General features: G+C 34.7%; 1 protein-coding gene across 6 annotated transcripts; it reads right to left on the bottom strand.

Annotated features, from left to right (window-relative positions):
• Positions 1-805: 805 nt before the first annotated feature.
• On the bottom strand, positions 806-4,101 carry LOC131021484 (floral homeotic protein APETALA 2-like). Of its 6 annotated transcripts, none has more exons than XM_057950687.1 (10): positions 2,981-4,101; positions 2,799-2,824; positions 2,640-2,670; positions 2,471-2,558; positions 2,077-2,222; positions 1,916-1,960; positions 1,731-1,822; positions 1,490-1,617; positions 1,262-1,423; positions 806-1,179 (listed from the first exon to the last, which is right to left on the bottom strand). In XM_057950687.1, exons 1-10 carry the CDS (start codon positions 3,490-3,492, stop codon positions 982-984), a joined length of 1,428 nt encoding a protein of 475 aa, XP_057806670.1. In that variant the 5' UTR covers positions 3,493-4,101; the 3' UTR covers positions 806-981. The 6 variants fall into 6 exon arrangements, with proteins under 6 accessions (XP_057806670.1, XP_057806674.1, XP_057806669.1 ...); XM_057950691.1 differs by having other exon boundaries at positions 1,262-1,375; positions 2,981-4,099; XM_057950686.1 differs by having other exon boundaries at positions 806-1,182; positions 2,981-4,093.
• Between the last annotated feature and the right edge of the window lie 13,258 nt (positions 4,102-17,359).

Here is a 17,359-nt window from a genome sequence, read left to right as displayed (position 1 = left end):
AACAATATAGTAATCCAACGAGGCCTTATCGACGAGGTGTGTGTGTGTGTTCTTTTTTTGGGGTTGTGTTGGGGGGTGGGGTGGGGGGGGGGTATGTTGCAGTCCTTTGAAGCTCGAGTAGAGTTAGGTTAAGTCCCTCTCACCATAATAGCAATTGTCTGTCTGAATTGCTTTTGCTCATGAGAACTGATTCGAAGGACACCGACGATGGTGACAATTCACCACCAATCCGCTGATATTTCCCATAACACCACGATTCCTCTCCTCTCCTCACCCCACTTTTTTTCTTTCTTTCTTTCTTTCTCATTTCTTACTTTCTTTTTATTTGCATCCTATGACATTGTAGGATATTTAGTTTTAGGTAAGGAGTTAATATAAAGAAAAAGTAAAAGTGCTTTAAATGTCACCTTTTAATTAAGATGAGTTAGTTGATGAAAAGCAAAAACCGAGTGAAAATACACTTGATGCACATGTATGCATAGTAGGTTTTGTAATGCCAAAATATAAAATATTAAAATATCTTCTTTAGGTGAATATTTAGCTCTTCAAATGTATCCCCTCTTTAGGAATTTCCCCGGCCACTCATTAAAACTACATCTAATAGTGTTCTACCTTAAATCACTAATTTCACAATTCCCTTTGCATATACATATTTCAACATTTCGTACTCACATATACAATCAATTAAACGAGTTAACTAACTCTATATATATATATATATATATATATATATATATATATAATAGCCGTGAAATTCGAATACATGACTTTTCGAGTCTGACCCAACTCTGATAATATTATACTATTAAACCGTGGTAAAAAGGAGGTGTTATTTAATATGTTAAAATAAAGGGGAAAAGGGGGAAGAGGCTCAAAGCAAGAATCTTTACAGACTTACAGAAAAATGGAGATATTCTTTTTCCATTCTCTGATATGGCTGAATCAGAAACCAAGGGAAAATTAATGGGCAGCAAAGATGAACTAGGATGGTCTCATGAGAGGATGGATCCCATTTTTCTGAATCCAATTTTGAGGTCTAAACGTCTGCGCAGATGGGAATCCTGATGATGCTGCAGCATTAGCAAACATTTGAGCTTGATTCATTTGCCATTGCTGTTCATTTCTCGACACTGAAACCTCTCCTCCTACGTTCCTCCCGCCCTCTGAGAACTGATGAATCTGCTGCAATTTATAAGTAATTTATATTTTCTCAAATCAAAAGCACTTGAATTTGCAGTAAAGAATCCCAAGACCGGCTTACGTGGTAGTTCTGCGAGTTGTATGGCCTATTGAACATTGGATGATGGGCGTATCGGGGGGCTTCGTTGCTCATCTTGAATGACTCCGGAGAATGTAGGTGTGCTTGGCTTAGAAGCTGCAAGGTTTCTGTCTCGTTGTATCCATCTCTTTTCTGAGAAATCAACTAAACAATGCTCGAAATCGGAAGAAACTTATGGCTTGTATTTCATAGGATTGAAAGATATAATACCTCAGGCCTCAATGCCTGGTTTCTGCAGTGTTCAACTTCAAACTGCGGCAACGAATGCTGCTGCTGCTGTGAAGCAGAATTACCCAAGCTCAAGTCAAGATTGTGATCTGCTGCATTGTTGGAAGATTCTAATAATGCACACAACAAACATATGTTTTAGGTTGTTGCAAATTATAATGTGTAGATATAACTATTGCAAGACCAACTGTCACAGTTAATTAATATCTATACTTAATAATACCTGCTGATTTTAGTTCATCTTCATAAATGCTGGGATCGAAATTGGTAACAGCTTCCTTGCCATTACATTTTATGGCGGCTTTATCATAAGCCCTAGTACAAGCAAACAAAATAATTCATCTTCAACCATCTTTAAAATGACATTAAATTGCGACGACTTTTAGGTATTAGACTCCATCAACCTACCTTGCAGCTTCGACTTCAGTATCGAAGAGACCCAAATAGACATACCTGTCACGGTGAGATTAAACACAAATATATTCGACTATTAGATGGATTTAATCAAGATTGAGAAAAAGTAACAAAAAATTAAAGATAAATAAATACATAGACATAGAAATTGTTACTTTTTGCCTAGAAATTGGCCCATCCTAGCTTCCCATCTACCACATTTGTGCAAAGTGACACCTCTATATTTTGAACTCCCTCTTGGAAAACCAGTACTTTGCCGACGCAGTACGTGCACAAATTCCTCCTTTGTTAGATTGCTCATCTGTTCAAATAATGCAGCATACAATATAATTCCAATGTCACATATATGGCCATAATACTAAATAAAATGGAGTTTCATTTGATAAATCAAACAAACTTCGGACTTATGTGAGTGACTAATATCGAGAAAAGGGGGAAAAAGAAAACTGTTCAAGATAAGGAATCAAACTGTAGAAGATAAGAGTGTCATAAACCAATACAACACTGACTCTCTCTCTCTCTCTCTCTCCCCCTCTACAAGCGACCTACCTGTTTTAAGTCGTCTTCATAATCCTCTATACTAAAGTTGATGTCTGCTTCGACTCCTCGGAATTTAATGGCTGCTCTATCATATGCACTGCGATATATACATCAATTTGCACGCATTAAATCAAAGCTTTTAAATGCTGCGGTCAGTTTATGGCGGAGGGAAGCTTACCGGGCAGCGGCGTGGGCTGTATCGAATCCACCTATACATACAAAGATTTCACAACCAAACAAAACATACAAATTCCGTTCAATTTTTGTCCGATCAAACAATCAAGAATTACAAAAGGAGCAATGCGGGTTGCAATATAATGAAGACGGAAAAACCAACCTAAATACACTTGCTTTCCGCAATCCCTGATTCCAAAGGAAGAAATTTTAAGTGTCTGAGTCGATTTATACATATATATGTATACGAATGAGAAACTTAAAAGAAAAAGAAAACAAAAAAGGAAAGGAAGAAGTTTTATGTTGAGAGAGATGAAAGAAAAGGGGCAATTTTAGTATGTGTACCATATGTGCGATTCCCAACGGCCGGTTCGCCGGTAAAACGTGACGCCGCGGTACTGCGAGCTCCGGGAGCGGGGCCCGCGGCGGCTCTTCTTCAGAGGCTGCGCCACCTCCGCGGCCGACTTCCCGAATACAGCGGCGGCGGAGGCGTGGGGCTCGGATTGGCAGAATTTAACTCCGACCCAGTGCGCCCGGGGGAAGGCGGCGGAGCCTCCGCCGTCCGCCGCCGCTTCCGAGTCATCGACCGGGAAGAACTGCCTTGTGACGAGAGAGGAGCACGGCCCGGCGTCGGCGTCGTCGTCATCGGCGTCGTCTTCGCAGACAGAAAAGCCGAATATCTTGCTGCTCCGCTTCCGGGCGGCGGCGGCGGCCTCATCGTCGTCGGAGCCGTCCTCCACCACCACGGCCGACGAGCTCGAATTCGACATGGATCCAACGCGCTTGCCCTTGTCGTCGGAGCACCCCTCGGATTCGTCGTCCCTCCTTTGATCCGGCGAATCGTTGAGATCCCACATTTCTCACACCCGCCGAATCGAGGAACACGATGATGAAGAGAAATTCTGTTTTAATTTTCCTTCTTTCCTTTTTCTCTGAATTCTGATCAGCACAGTCTAATCAAGAAGCAAAACCAAGAAATCTTTCTCTCTCTCTCTCTCTAGATTGTTTGAGAGTGTAAAAATTCCTCTGTGCAGTCTACTTACTAAAAAAATACTAATAATGCTTCATCCATGGAACTGTATGTTGTCTCTTGATGCAACATAAAGAACCTAGGACCATAGACTTCAAAAAAAAAAAAAAAAAAAGGTTGTTGGTTGCAAAAAAATGTTGTTGGTAATTCTCACTTCCAACTGTAGAACTAGATCTCTCTCTCTCTCTTGTCTACATATCCTCCCTCCATCCCTAGCTAGCTGCCCAATACTGCATAGACGAGGCCAGTTTTTCAAGGATTGGCCGAAAGCAGCACCCTTCTCTCTCTTTATCCCTCCTCTTTCTCTCTCTAGACTTCATTCATTCATTTAGATATATAGGCAACTTGCCTTCTCTTTTGAGGTTTCAAAGAGAGAATAGGACTAAGTATAATATAGAGGGGGCTAAGCCTAGAGTGGGGAGAACTACTTTTCTTTTTTTCTTTTTTTTCTTTTTTTCTAAATTTCTTTCTAATTTTTTTTTTGGTGGTATGTTGTTCAATCAAAGTCATAAATACTTGAGGGATGGTTTTCTAAAACTCTTTCTATTTATATATGTCTGCTGTGGGTGTTCCATTTAACCATTCTCTTTTCTTTAAACTCTATATTTGTGTATCTATTCTGTGTATCTATAGATTTGTACGCCTTTATTACTACTATCTAGCTTTAACTCTGACCCTCCAAATCTATCTCTCTCCCTCTTTTTTCTCTCTCTGCCCCTGTCTTTTACCTTGAATTCCCATTGGTTCTCGTTAAGATCGCGAGATTAAATTTTCACACCAATATATAAAAGAAAAGAGGAAATTAAAGAACCATCTCTTTCTTACGCAACTTTCCGACGTTAACCAAATCGAAAAGCAATTCCCCTCCCTCTCTCTCTCTACATTGCCCACTAATGGAAATAGACAGCACCAACACTAGATGGATGACTTATTACTCAATTACCTTTATTAGCTACACTAATTATCATTTCATTTTCATTCATTCAATCCCACGTCACCCCACCCCACCTCTTACATTCGTGTTTTTTTGTTTACCTCATTTCTACCAAGTTAAAAAAATTACACAGCCTCATATTACCCTTCAATTACCCCAATTGGGTCTCCTTATAACGAAACCAACAGAGTCAAATTCAAATCTAACCTCATCTGACACACCTCTTTTTACCCATTCGAAAAAAGAAAAACAAAATTCACAATTACGTAAACATCTATCTACCTTAGGTCAATTAGTTTCGAGAAAAAAATAAATAATTGATGTTAGTAGGGATTATCAAACATCATACGCATGTCCACATTAGGTATTTCACGATGAATGATTACGATCCCAACCACACCACACGAAAAACACTAAAACTCGACTCTTTCTTTTTCGGTAGTATTGTCGCTGTCCAATTTATTTAATGTGAAAACCATATCTCGTATTATTATTATTATTGCGTTAACTGCGATTAATTATTGATAATAACGAATGTAGAGGCATGAAAATAATTTGTTATAAGTCCGACAAGATCTGAACAGGTAAATAGATGGAGGGGAGAGGGGTAGTTTGGGAAAGAGGGGAATTATTGTGGGAGACGGGCAGGGGGAGGGGCAGGAGGGGTTTGGTCTCAGAAAAGGAAAATGGAAGAATAGCAATAAATGGAAAAACTTTCCAGAAAAGTCCAATCCAAGAGTACGGGAGGAGGGCCACCATTTCCCTCTTTTGTTCTTCCCAGCGACCAATGCCTATCTCACAATGGTACCTCGTATTTATGAATCACCCCTCCTCCACCACTCGCCTCCCCCACGCGCGTCAACCCCACGCCCTACCCATTTCCCACCTCTTCCTTGCAAAATCACTATTTTGCCCTTCTATCACATTTCCTTCAAAACAAATCATCCTCCTTAATTATTGTAATAACCAAAAGTTATTCTCGCTCTTTTTATCACCCATATTTATAATTAATATATTACTCCTCTGTCCCGTGAACCTTGAGCAATTTCTTTTCGACACAAATTTTTAAAAATTAATATTTTATGTGGTAAGTGAAAAAATTAAAAGGTGAATAAAAGAAAAAAAATTGTCATATAATGCTTATGAGTGAAGTAAGGGACACACTATCATTGTAATATCATTGTAATGTTATGATAGTGAGAATAAAAAAAAAGAAAAAAGATTTGTAGTGTGCCAAGAGTGGTAAAGTTGAAAATAAGTTGATAAAGTAGAGATAAAAAACAATAAGAAATTTGTAGTGGGATGGTATCAAAAAATGAAAAATGCACACTCTTATAAGACGTACAAAAATAGCAAAGAATTCACAGTCTTATGGGAACAGGAGAGGATCATATTGTTATGCTAAAAAATACTTCATCTGTCCCATTACAAATGTCTCATTACTTTTGGGCACATAGATTAAGAAATATGTAAAAAGTAGATAAAGTGGATTGGTGGAAATTATTTAAATATTAGGTATAGTGAAAAAATATATTACCAAAAAAGGAATAAGACATTGGTAATGGAATATCTCATTATGAAAAGTGGGACATTTGTAATGGGACGGAGGATATAACAAGTTTAACGAAAAGCGAAAAGAATGTGAGAGTGGTTTGGAACTTTGAGAATTTGTATAAGCTTTGTGTGTGCATAGTATATAATTCGTAGATGGTAAACTTTTACGTTGAGACTTTACATGTAGGCTAAAAACATGAAGAATCCTAGCTAGTAGAAAAAGACTTTGTTTAAGTTTATAATAGAACTATAACTTCTTGAGTATATCCGCGCCTTTGGACTAATCCTTCATTTTGCTGATGACGTGTCTTTCTTAAGATATTTTTGAATCTGAGCTGCTAGCGCTGTTACTGGGTGAATTCCATTGGATTTGCTTTAGTTCGCCGATTTGTAGGGGATGTGTACTTTTATCCTCATCAACTCCTTCTCCCTGGTCAGGTGAAAACACAGCCTGATCGGTGTTTTGACTAGACAAAAGAACTCAAAGTCACATCGTTGAATTCCTTATAACAACGCTATTACAGTCGTGAGACAGTGATCTAAGTTCTTCAGCAACAACGTTGCAACAGACGAGAAAAATTCAAACCACGATCCCACTTAACCACATAGCTTGCTACGTTAGCGCATTCCATGGCCTTTCGTATTCCCCACTCTCTTGTTACCATACTCGACCTCATCACACTCGCGTGAAACTCCTTCTCAGCCTCTCATTTTGCCACAACTTTTTACCCAATTTGTTACTCTTATTTGAATTTGAGTCATCTTCTGTCCTAATTACTTCGTTTGCCGCAACAAAATCACAGTCACCCTATCTATTTGCTGGGAGTATCTTTTACATTCTCCTTCTCCGATTTTCTTGTATTACAGTAATGGCATCTAAAGAAGTAGATTATGGCATGAACTGTGAGAACCTCCATTCATCTACCATTCACTCGAATAATTAACCTAAAAAATATTAAGAAAATTCTTTGATTTCCCATCTCTAACCTAGAATTGAAATTCTAAAAAAAAACCAACATCTTTTATAATTTTTCTTTGTTGGCCAAGTATAAAATTACTTTCCTCGATAACTTAAACACTTAATCCCGATGTTTTAGCTCTGTTTAGGGACTTAAATGTTCTAATGCTGAGGATCCCTTTGATATGTAGGGTCACGATCCAATGCATTTTCCACTCAATTCCTAGGCCGGACATTCTTCATCAATATTATTACTCCAAAACACTCAATTTTGCACAAAACTGACCAAAACTATACCAAAGCGTGACATCGCAAAATAATGTGAATTCATATCCAAAAGACATCATACAAGACACAATTTAAACACAATGCAAATAATATAATCCATAAAAACTATGCAAAATGAGTGTTTATCAATTTGTAACTGGTATATTCCCATCTTCCATACACCAATATGTGCTCGCTCGGGACCAACAAAAATTCAGCCAAATTCATCTTATGTGGCCTTGAAAATAGTTTCGTTGAGATACGTGAGTTGTCGCTTTCACTGTCTGCAACAATGTGGCATTGGTTGTTGCGTCCTTGGTTGATTCTTCTTAGCTTGTGGTTTGCTTTGGCTGATTCTTCTCTTATCAGCACATTTGTGATCAATTAACTTATCTTCATGCACTTCAGTTAGCACTTAGGTTAAAGGGTGGCTAGTTGGTTGGTTGTAAGCTGATAAAGTACTACTTTCGATTCTGAGCTGGCTTACATGAATCTTGGTTGAAAGATTTCCCCTTAGCTGATTTAATATGAATAGAAAAACTAGCTCCATGACAAGTGCATTGTGAACTATTACATCAGCTAGCCATCGTCATTTAAGGGATTTTGATATTTAATAAAAATTTAGAATTTTTCCGACAATTTAGGTGTGAGCCTTACGTGTATCTAGGGTAGTGATATTTATACTATTTACTATTTTTAGGTTCGGAGGATCTCGAATAGGTGTATGGGGGGAATACACCTATAGGCTATTTTTGTTCGATGAATCAAAACGAAACTTCAAACACAAACTGACTCAACTTGTTTACTGAAAAGAGTTTTGACCAAAATAGGGTTGACGACTGATACTGAATACTCTTCAGTAAGGAGTTATCAATTAAGTCAAAGACTTTAACTGATACATGTAAAGCTTCAGTCGAGTTTGATAAACAGAGATATGTTATGAATCTTACTGACTATCAGAGGATAGATCAGTTAGACTGATAATACACGCAGCGGAAAATTTTGCTTTGTAATAGCCTGTGATTTAAACAAGTTGTCAGTCGTTAGGTTTCTCTTTGCAATTAATCAATTTTCAGTTTAAGAAGATACGAGCGCAAGTAAGAAAGTAAAAACTGAAAGCTGTAAATAACACAGAGATTTTTACGTGGTTCGGAAAACACTTCCTATATCCACGGTCGGTTGATCAGACCAACAACTTCACTAGGCAAGTGCTTACGGGTGCACTGCAAACCGATGCTCGTGCTTACGGGTGCACAACTAACCTGAACGACTGAAGATCCTATCTTCAGCACCAACACACCTTGTTGGATTTCTCACTCCTAGCGCACACTGGGCTCTAGGACCTCACGGAGGCAGAACACCTTTCTGAACTTCTTTTCGACACAAACACTCAATTTGGTTGGTTGAAGAGAGGTTTGAAAACTTGCCAACTAAACCACAAAGAACAAGTTCTTTGCAGTCAGTTTTACCTAGGCTTTGGATATACAATATTTGCCTAAGGTCTAAGAGAATATAAGTAATCAACAATGACTGATTTTTGGCTTTGTGATTCTCTTCTTCGATTCAAACTTTGGAGAGGCTTGGTTAGCTGAGTAACGATTTCAGCAGCGTTTCAGCTTATGTTGTTGAATCGGTGAAGATTGAAGTGATCCTCGAGCGCTATTTATTGGAGACGTCTTGAATAGATCCGTTGGCGGAGATGGTCTTCAAGATTTCTTCCGTTAGAGAGTAATTTGAACTTGGGCTGAGGCTTCAATCTTCGAGGTTCCTTGTTTGGTGAGAACGGCTACTTTGAAGAGCAGGAGATGCGACATCTCTGAAAAGGTAATCACCAAAATGAATGGCCTCTGCAGAGAAAGGACGATCCTGTGATCTCTGCATTTAATGCGGCTGTAATTCTAGAGTGCGTGGCTTCCTTTGAACGTTAGAGGTTCAGTCCGAGGAAAAATGTTTAACTGATACTTGACTTTAGTATCAGTCCGCTGAATCCACGTGGCACGCATTAAATAATCAGTCGAAACTGATCCTTCGACCGATACTTCAGTCGGCATCTTCAGTCTTCAGTCTTCAGTCATTCGTTCTTTAGTCTTTAGTCTTCTGAACAACAACTAAACTAGAAAAAGAACTCTAACACTTGAGTTCGAACAGTCCTAGTCTATTACAATTGAAACCTATTGATTTTTGGTATCATCAAAACTAGGATTAAGATATTTTATTAAGTTCCCAACAACTATGTTTTAATCATCACAACTTAGACTTCCTACGTCCTATAAAAACATGCATAACATGAGACGACACGGATTTTAAGATATTTTGTAAAGTATAACGTAAGTGGAGAAAGGGGCCCCACATAGATTGTGATGTTTAGTGTGAGAATTATTACTATTAATGGAGTATGCGTGTTTTTATGAGACGAGCGAAAAAAGAAAACTATGCATGTTTTTATGAGACATAGAGAGTATTTGTTTATTTTTTATTAATTTTAAATGAGTTTGTCATATTAGCAATTAGCATGTATTGCTATATAAGTTTGATGAGAACGGGCAGCAAATTTATTTTTTAATTGTGTTTGGGACCAATAAGAGTATATAAGTTCTAAATGATTTTCGCAAACTGTATAATTTTAAATTTAAATATTTAATTTATTTATTTTTTTACTTGGAATATTTAATTTAATTTTAATCTTTTATTATTTATAGAATTTATTATTAATGTTTGCTTTGTAATTTTTGAAGTTTTATTAACATCCATAATTAATTATTATTAGAAATTTTATTTGATTATATACATAGTATTTTATCATTTTAGATATGCTCGAGATACTAGTAGGTATTACTATTACATAGCTTTAGGATGAGAATGGATAGCAATTTTTTTAAATAAGGTTTGGGACTAGTACCAATATATATTTGCTAGAAGGGTTGGATGAGTACACCTAGTAAACTACTTTTTAATTAGATTTATAGATTTGAGATGGGTGGATATGAATATACAAATTCTTAATATGTTGAATTTTTTATTTTTATTTATGTAAAATCTTCATTTCCACATCAAATTTTTAATAGTTTTCAACTATACTTGAAAACTTATACTCCCTTTTATTTCCTTTTTTGTTTGTCTCAAAATATCTTCTCGCTCCATTTTTTAAAACAATTCCCTAACAATTATTTTACAATTCTCACATATTTACAACAATTGTCACAAATGAATCCACCATTTTTCATTTTAATTGGTCCACCAGTCACTATCATCACTTGTTATATCATCAATTTTTCTAATATGTGAAATCCCTTCTCCATTCATCAAATATACAACTTTTATTAAAATTTGTGTCCTTTCCCCTTAAGAAGATGTTTCAGGACGAAGAGAGTATAAAAGAGTACATAAAACATGTTTTCCAACATTATTTAAGTTAAGTTGTGATATTTAGTGAACATTTTGTTTTTGCTAATGTGCATCTAATTATATATTAATCCGTATGAGGCAATTAGCATAATCTTGCTTGGTCCAGATCTATCCGAATTTTCTTACTTAGATTCGGATTTGGTTAAGATAAATTGGATTTAAAAAAATGAGATCTAAGTCCAAATTCATAAATTTTAAATTAATTAAAAATCAAAATAAAGTCATAATTATTATTTAGAGTTCCAACAATCACCATAATCCATAAAAAATATTATTCCATCCGTCCCCCAAATAACTTCCTAGGAGGGAGGGGCACGAATTTTAAGACAAAGTTATTGAGTGCATTAAAAATGGTGAAAAATTATTATAATTATTATTAAAAGTGGTGAAAATGTGTTATAATTAGTATTGAGAGTATTGAAAATGTGAAAAAAAAAGTACCTCATTTGTTAGTGGTGGGGTACTGTCCTAAAATGGATAGAAAGTTATTTGGGGGGCGACTGATAACACTCACTTTTCCATAGTTTATAATGTTCTTATAATGTCGATTTTATAGGGAATTGAGTGTTTGATAATTGTTTTGTACTTAAATTGTTTTATCTTGTGAAATATGATATTTGCACGTATTTTGATAAATTTTACAGAACTTTTGAAGCTGAATTTAAAAGAATGGTTTGAATGAGAGTTGTAGATAATCTCGATACAAGTTATTGGACGCCAACGGATCGCAAATCAGAGTTCAACCGAGAGAGATATAGACGAAACAAGAAAGTCGCAGCAGTGGATAGTGGCCAATGAGATTTTGCGAATTTTTGGGATTTTGCCAATTTTCGGGATTTAATAATATAATAAGATACACACTTATTTCAATTGTATAGATATAAAATGGATGAAAATTAATTACTATAACATTAAAATCAATTTTATCTATATCTTCATCACAATATTCTGTAACAATGGAACAATTTGTCTTCTATATTACCTTGAAAAAAGAATAATAATAATAATAATAATAATAATAATAATAAATAAAATTAAATTTAGATAAACGTAAAGTATTACCTTTAATAAAATTCTATAATATTTATGAAAAGAGATGTATAGATTAGTCATATATTTTTAGGGTAACTTACATAAAAATAAAATTATATATTTTATATATATATATATATATAAATGGATTCGCGGGTCATATCTGGACCGAATATAGATCTCAAAACTCTTGCTCCAGATCCAAATTAAAAAATCATATGAATAATTCAAATTCGATCCCTATTCATCAGGTTCATTTTTCACAAAGTTTAAATCCAAAAAAAAAGTATTTAAATATGTAGACTTGGACTGAGTTGAGGATCCACTGTCATCCCTAATAATACAACCATTTTCCGTCGATTTTTGATCCGCTATGCTCTAGAAATATCTGGAATCTAGATATGTAAAGTTTTAATGTCACGTAAGTAAATACTTCATTCGTCCCATTATATATAAGTGACTCAAAATTTTTGGGCACGAAAATTAAGGATAAGATGTAAATTTGTTAAAAGTGGTAAGACCTACACTATTCTAAATGTAATTTTTTTTTCATTTATGGAAACAAACTACTTGTAATGGAACGATCCAAAATAGAATATATGTCACTTTTAGTGGGACGGAGAGAGTATTAATGATTAAAAAAGTTTTGTGGGGAAGTATTTATCGACCTAAATTATTTTATAAATCGCACAATACTTTTCCTATAATTTTCGTTCAATTTACTCCTACAAATCGCATCCTTAATGCAATTGATTGAAGCTAGGAATGAAAATGAATCAAATAATTCTGGTTCGATTCAGTATTCAATTCGAATTTTTCATATTTGAATACGAAATTTTATGATTCAAATATAAATAATTTTTTTGATTCGATTAGTTATCAAATACAATTCGAGAATTATGATATTCGATTCGGTATTCGAAAATATTCGATATATACAAACATATATATATATATATATAATATTTATATTTTAAAAAATAAAGAATAAAATAGATAAAGTAAAATAAATAAAAAATAATATTTATTTAGATAAAAGTGAACAACAATAATAATAATAATAATCAAATGTTTAAAAAGGCTTTGATTTCAAATATAATTCAAACGAAAGTGTTTTATTTGAAATGTTATTTTAAATTTTTTTTTCTATCAAAATCATAAATTGAATATATTCGGTTCGAAGCAAATAGTAGGAAGTCGAATCGAATAGTAGGAATTTCTTAATCGAATATTCGATTTATATTGTTTAAAATACACTTGTAAAGAAATGAAATGAATATTCGATTCGGTTCTAGTATTCGCGAATCAGTGTATGAATCGAATACGAATAGCAAATAAGATTCGAAAAATATTCGAATACTTATTCAAATATGCAATTATTTTTATGCATATGAATCGAATTCAATAATATTCGATTCGTTTTCATCCCTAATTGAAGCACGACGGCTAGAGCACCAAAGTTATTATGATTCATGTTTTTTAATTATATTTTATGGTAACTTTTGTTATTAAATTTATTTCAAAGCCCAAGTAAGCAAAGTTGTTCGTGTAGCCCAAATTCATGATTATTAATTAAGGCCGAAAATAATATTATTTGAAAGTCCAAGCTATTCAGCCCAATATACTTATTTCTTATTCCGTTATTTTATTTTCAGTTTTTGTGTTAATTTCTTAGTCCATTATTAAAGAAAGACTATTATTCTCTTAGAATTTTGTAACGTCTTCTGGTGATCGCGACATCTCAACAAAATTTAACATGAATCTGTGTGTGCGTGCACGCGCTTTAAATAATTATAATCATTCTTCCTATAATCGGTATGATTATCGGACTTGGAAGACTTCAGCTCGGCGGATTTTAATTGGGCTTAGTGGGTTGGGCTTCTTTCTTAGAAATAGGGTTCTTTTGCTTAGAGTGGATTTTAACAAGCTAATTTTATACATAGCCCCAATTTTTATCTCTATAGCCTCCATATCTAAATAAATAATTAAAATATAATAAATTTACTGCTTTATTCTTTTTGTTGTTTATAACCCCCTCTTTTTCTTCACGCTCCCATCCCTCGTCACTGTAATCACAACTCCCTCTTCGTCGATGGAGACGTCTTTTCGGCTACATTAGCAGCCATTCTCATAGTTTCATCACATCCGGTTCAAATACAAGAGAATTTTACTATTGTAATGTCAAAATCATCATTTAGGGCCAGTTATTTGTCATTTGATAGAGCAGGTAAAAGGGAGAGAGAGAAGGCAGATTTTCAAGAAAACTAAGATAAAGATGATGAAGCAAATATTAGTTGGAGAGCAATTACCACCACACAAACTACTAAAATTCTTGAAAGTATTATATATAGTGATGAAGTAATTAACGGATTAGTTGTGTCTTTTCGCATTTTTGGGGCTATAGATGAAGTAACTAACATATTATTGTTTTAAATCGAGGGGTATAAGGATAAAATAGTAATTTTATTATTCACTCCGTCCACAAAGATTGTGTGTTTATTACTATTTTCATCCGTCCATAAAGATTGTGTGTTTTCCTTTTTTAGAAACTCCATTTATACTTTAAATCGTATTCACACTCAATATTTACAAAATTATAACAATCGCCCTCCCCCCATCAAGCTTGGGGGCTCAACAATGGGGTGTGGCTCGCCGAGGGTGACTTGAACGTCTTTCATGTTTGGCTCTTAACACGCCCTCCCTCCCATCGAGTCTAGAGGCTCGCCAGGCCGACTCGAGCCTTTCAATCAAGCCCCGCTACAATTACTCTAAAATTATAACAATTATTAAGTTATGTACTTTTTTTACCACTCTTTAACGGTTAGTGTGCAAAAATCGATCAAATTGTATATTTTAATACCAATAACCCTCATCCCTTATTAAGTGGTGTTTTGTTTTTAATCAAAAATATCCGACAGTCAATTAGTATATCCACACTGTGCAGTCAGTGGCCAGCAAAACTCTCTCAAAGAATTGACGAAAATTTTTTCAATTAAAGCCTGCAAGTAACCTAAGAATTTTAGGATTAATTTAAGAAAATACTGAAACTAAAAAAAAAATGAAATTAGTCTGACCATGTGTAATAAATAAAAGTAACTCAAATTATTAGAGAATTTCATCATCCAACTAAGTCAACCATAGCTTGATTATTTCCACGTATTGCGTGCTTAGAACCACGAAAAAATATAATAACGGAGAACCATTTTAAACCATTCGATATATATATATATATATATATATATATATATAGGGAGAGGTTCAAATAAGAACCACTAATAAAATAAGAACGGAGAACCATTTTAAGCCATTCGATCATCAAGATCTACGGTGGATGCATCATCTTGGTGGATGGATGCAGGTGCTGGGTTCGAATCCTGAAGGGAGCAAAAAAATTATTTTTTTCGGATGCATTAAATTTAATAGCGGATGCATTAATTTGTATAGCAGATGCAGTAATTTTATTGGTTCTTATGTTCTCACGATAATTGTGGTTCTCACTATAACCGCACCCTATATATATATATATATATATATATATATATATATATTTAGGGTGTGATTAGAGAGAGAACTATATTATTTGTGAGAACGTGAGAACCATCAAATCTAATGCATCCACTGTAAAAATTAATGCATTCACTGTTAAAATTAATGCACTAAAAAAAAATGCTCCCTTCAGGATTCAGACCCAGGATCTGCATTCATCCAACAAGATGATGCATTCACCGTAGATCTTGATTGATCGAATGACTGAAAATGATTCGCCGTTCTTCTTTTATTTAGTGGTTCTTTCTTGAACCTCTCCCTATATATATATATATATATATATATATATATATATATATATATATATATATATATATATATGGTGTGGTTCTAGGGAGAACTACATTATTTGTGAGAACGTGAGAACCATCAAATCTAATGCATTCACTGTAAAAAATAATGCATTCGCTATTAAAATTAATGCACTAAAAAAAATAAAAAAAAATTGCTACCTTCAGGATTCGAACCCAGGATTTGCATTTATCCAACAAGATGATGCATCCACCGTAGATCTTGATGATCGAATGGCTGAAAATGGTTATCCGTTCTTTTTTTATTTATGGTTCTTTCCTGAACCTCTCCCTATATATATATATATATATATATATATATATATATATATATATATATATATATATATATATTGAGGAGCATTTCAATGAGATCCCCTATACGTAGTGAGATCTTACATTGATTTGTAAGTGTTGATTTAATCTATCCTATGGCTTATTGTCTTCATCAATCGGTACGGATGATGGTTTGAGTTTTCTTTTTATGCTGGCTTCTGTTTCAGGACGGTGAAAGTGGCGTCAGAGCGATGGTCAGGTTGGAGTTCTGTTCGCTCTTTTTTCCTTGTTTTGGGTCTTTTTAGGATTTCTTATTTGACATAGACAGACACTCTTTTTCCTTGTCGGAAATTTTTCCATTGGGTTTTTTCTGTCAAGGTTTTAATGAGGCATGACCCTCTGACTACGTTTTTGTGTAGTCGATGGGTTTTTCCTAGGGGTTCGTTTCTGCCTTTTTTTTTACTTGGCAATAAAATTTTATTTCAGTGAATATCTAACAATATATATACTCCCTCCGTCCCAGCTTTTAGTATCCAACTTTCTTTTTTTGGTCGTCCCACATTTTGGTATCCACTTCTATTTTTAGTAAAAGTAGGTGGGGCCCTTACTCCACTTTAATTATTTTAACTCTCACATAAAATGTGGGACCCTTATTCCACTTACAACACATCAATCACTTTATTAAAACTCGTGCCGTTCTCAACTAGATACCAAAAGTCGGGACGGAGGGAGTATATGCGTTTGTGTTAAATTATACTCCCTCCGTCCCTGAAATAAGTTCATCTTTTTCCTTTTTGGGACGTCCCCCAAATAAGTTCCTCTTTCTTTCTTTCCATTCTTGGACAACTACCCCATCACTAATAATACTTTATTTATTCTTACTTTTTACTTTTTCACCACTTCCAATACTAATTATAACACTTTTTCACATTTTCACCACTCCCAATACTAATTACTCCCTCCGTCCACGAATTAAAGCCCTACTTGCACTTAAATTTTTGTCCACCAATTAAAGCCCTATTGTGCTTTATGGACCTTTTTACTCTTCTTCTTTTCCTATATTTACTACCCTTTGCCACTAATGGACCCACCTTATAACTACTTTATCATTTTTATATTCTATATTTATTACACTTTATCACTAGTGGACCCACCACACAACACCTTTAACACTTTAGTCAACTACTTTATCACTTTAGTCAACTACCCTTATATTTCATCCACAACACCTTTTTCAGCTTTCTTAGTGTCCGTGCCCACCCTCAAATGGGGCTTTAATTCGTGGACGGAGGGAGTATAACATATTTTTCTCCACTATTAATACATTTTACCATTTTTTCTTAAAACCCGTGCCGTCCCCAAAATAAGTTCCGTCACCAAAGAGGAACTTATTTTGGGGACGGAGGGAGTATGCATAATTAAGACGTTGAGC

Source organism: Salvia miltiorrhiza, chromosome 4, assembly GCF_028751815.1.
Source record: "Salvia miltiorrhiza cultivar Shanhuang (shh) chromosome 4, IMPLAD_Smil_shh, whole genome shotgun sequence".
Taxonomy (NCBI): domain Eukaryota; kingdom Viridiplantae; phylum Streptophyta; class Magnoliopsida; order Lamiales; family Lamiaceae; genus Salvia; species Salvia miltiorrhiza.
The sequence above is the reverse complement of the archived record's forward strand: the minus strand, read 5'-3'. Positions and strand labels throughout refer to the sequence as shown.

Bases quoted from the DNA above. Each gene is read 5' to 3' on its own strand.
- LOC131021484 (XM_057950686.1), bottom strand. From the start codon at position 3,492: ATGTGGGATCTCAACGATTCGCCGGATCAAAGGAGGGACGACGAATCC. The intron at 2,671-2,798 runs GTTGGTTTTTCC...TTGTATGTATAG, and splicing joins CGGAAAGCAAGTGTATTTAG to GTGGATTCGATACAGCCCAC. The intron at 1,183-1,261 runs GTAAGCCGGTCT...TATAAATTGCAG, and splicing joins ACAACTCGCAGAACTACCAC to CAGATTCATCAGTTCTCAGA.